The sequence below is a fragment of the Hevea brasiliensis genome, chromosome 11 (genome assembly GCF_030052815.1).
Source record: "Hevea brasiliensis isolate MT/VB/25A 57/8 chromosome 11, ASM3005281v1, whole genome shotgun sequence".
In the NCBI taxonomy this organism is placed as follows: Eukaryota; Viridiplantae; Streptophyta; class Magnoliopsida; order Malpighiales; family Euphorbiaceae; genus Hevea; species Hevea brasiliensis.
Window position 1 is genome coordinate 76228069 of NC_079503.1, and position 2338 is coordinate 76230406.

The 2338-nt window shown below is 30.0% G+C and overlaps 1 protein-coding gene across 1 annotated transcript; it reads left to right on the forward strand.

The window, feature by feature from the left end:
• The first annotated feature begins 499 nt into the window (after window positions 1–499).
• LOC110669097 (uncharacterized) lies at window positions 500–2072 on the forward strand. Its single transcript, XM_021830590.2, has 2 exons — window positions 500–559; window positions 1302–2072. Exons 1-2 carry the CDS (start codon window positions 500–502, stop codon window positions 2070–2072), a joined length of 831 nt encoding a protein of 276 aa, XP_021686282.2.
• Window positions 2073–2338: the final 266 nt, after the last annotated feature.

Consider the following 2338-nt stretch of genomic DNA (forward strand, 5'->3'; position numbering starts at 1 on the left):
TCGGTTTAGTTCGGTTTTGAAGAGAAAAAAATTGGTTAAACCGAACCGAACCGAATAGTGATTTATATAGTCAAATCGAATCAAATCGATTTTTGAATTAATTTATTTTTATGAAAAATTTATGAATTATATTTAATTTTACATATATTAATCGTTTAATTTCATTGATTAATGGTTATTAGGTTCAAACCAAAGTTAAAATTAAATCAAATAACTTGAAAATCAAGTTTAAATTAAAAAATCAATTAAAAATCAAACCGATTGATTTAAACCGAACCGAACCGAAATAAAGCGATTCGATTTGATTTTTCACCAATTTCGATTCGGTTCAATTTCTAAAATTGACAATTCAATTTTTATAATTTAATTCGATTCAATTCGATTCGATTCAGTTAGAACCGATTGCTCACCCCTATTCTTATCATGTTATGCTACATAACATACAAAAACCCCAGGCAGAGATGTGACTTCTTTCAGTTGTATAAACAAAATGATAGAAATGACACAATATGATGATGGCTTTGGGTACCATCTCCACCAGCATTATCACCAAAATCTGGTAGTTTCATCTGAATACATCCACTTCATTAACTTTCATGTCCCCACCACATTGCAATAATTTTATACAAAAATTATTATTTATTTTTTATATTATAATATAATTAATGATTTGATTTTTTATTTTAAAAATATATTATTTAATATTTTGAAGAAATTTATAAATTTTTGAATTTAACCTAAAGTCATTTGGAGCGAAAAAAGTGAATTTATACAGTCGATCTCAAATTTTTAAGGATAAAAATTTAATTGAGTTGAGTTGAATATAATTATAAAATTTATTAATTATTTAATTTTTATATAATTATTAAAAATATTAATAGAAAAATTAAGTAATTTATAAATTAAAAATAAAAAATTAAATTATATATATTTTTTTAAATAAAAATAATTAATTTTATTAAATATAAGGATTAAGTTGTAATTTTTCCTAATTTCATTTTGCATCACGTCATATCTCTCTAGACGCTAAACGCGCATCGATTAGTTTTTACTTTCCGGGAAAAGCAACTTACACGGAAAATAAAAGTATAAATTAAGACCAAAATCAATATAATATTAGTAAAAGAAACTTGTGTATTAATATAATGTTTTAAAAATTAAACGTGCAAATGCAATGATTCAATTTGAATCGTTTGTGTAATTTACTGGTAAGCTGAAGGGCAATTTCGGTCACATGTTGAGTCTTTATAAGCGCTTCAGGGCCTAGAGGCTAAGGCTAACATCTTGCACACAAATTGCAGATTCTGATTGACCTCTCGGTTGCTTGTTCTATAGCCGTCTTGCCATTTATGGAAGCGAAAGAATTTATTGAGCTCTTTGATTCGTGCTGGTTTGAGATGGAAATTTTCAAGAAACAATCACGTTTATTAAAATCATCAGGTGTTGATGCCAACCCAGATCAACAAAATCAGAAAGAAGCACCAAAACCAGAGATTTACACAGTGCCAACAATCATTTCAAGGTCTATGAGTGATCAATTGTGGCCTAAAGCAAGCTTTGGTTCTGGTTTTTCTCTCTCTCCGGACTCAGTCCTCCCCAAGCCAAAGCTCGAAACCAATCTTTCAAGCAAGGAAATTACAGAAGAAGAGGGAGAAAATTCTGTGCCAATACAAACACAGAAACTATATGTCCGAGAATCACCTATAAGTAAGACGAGAAGCAGGAGAAGAGGGAAGAAAACTTTGAACAAGAGTTTGTCAGAATTGGAATTTGAAGAGCTTAAAGGGTTTATGGATTTGGGTTTTCTGTTTTCTGAGGAAGACAAGGATTCAAGTTTGGTTTCAATAATTCCAGGGTTACAAAGACTGGGAAAGAAAGATGGAGCAGAAGAGAGTCGAGTTGATGAGGCCACAGTTTCAAGGCCTTATCTTTCTGAAGCATGGAGTGGCCTGGAAAGGAGAAAGAAAGAGGATTCTCTGATGAATTGGAGAATTCCTGCTTTGAGTAATGAGATGGACATGAAAGATAATCTTAAATGGTGGGCTCATACTGTTGCGTCTACTGTTAGATAACATAGACTTAAGATTCAAGATTCACATTTTTGTTTTTACCCTTTTTGTAATCAGTTTGTTATTATTCTCTTCTGTAATCATACCACATTTTTCATTTCATTTGATTTGGGGTTAGTCTGTTCTGGTGTAGATGTGGTTGTGAAAGATTCTAAAAGATTCTACAAGTGATTCAGAGGTAATATGGGATACAATTGATCTTAAGCACTTGCTTCTTCTTTTTATTTTTTATTTTTTATTTTATTTTAAAACTAAACTTCATTAAATCA

Coding starts and splice junctions, on each gene's coding strand:
- LOC110669097 (XM_021830590.2), top strand. CDS start 500: ATGACACAATATGATGATGGCTTTGGGTACCATCTCCACCAGCATTAT. Junction 560..1,301: donor AGCATTATCACCAAAATCTG/GTAGTTTCATCT, acceptor CACAAATTGCAG/ATTCTGATTGACCTCTCGGT.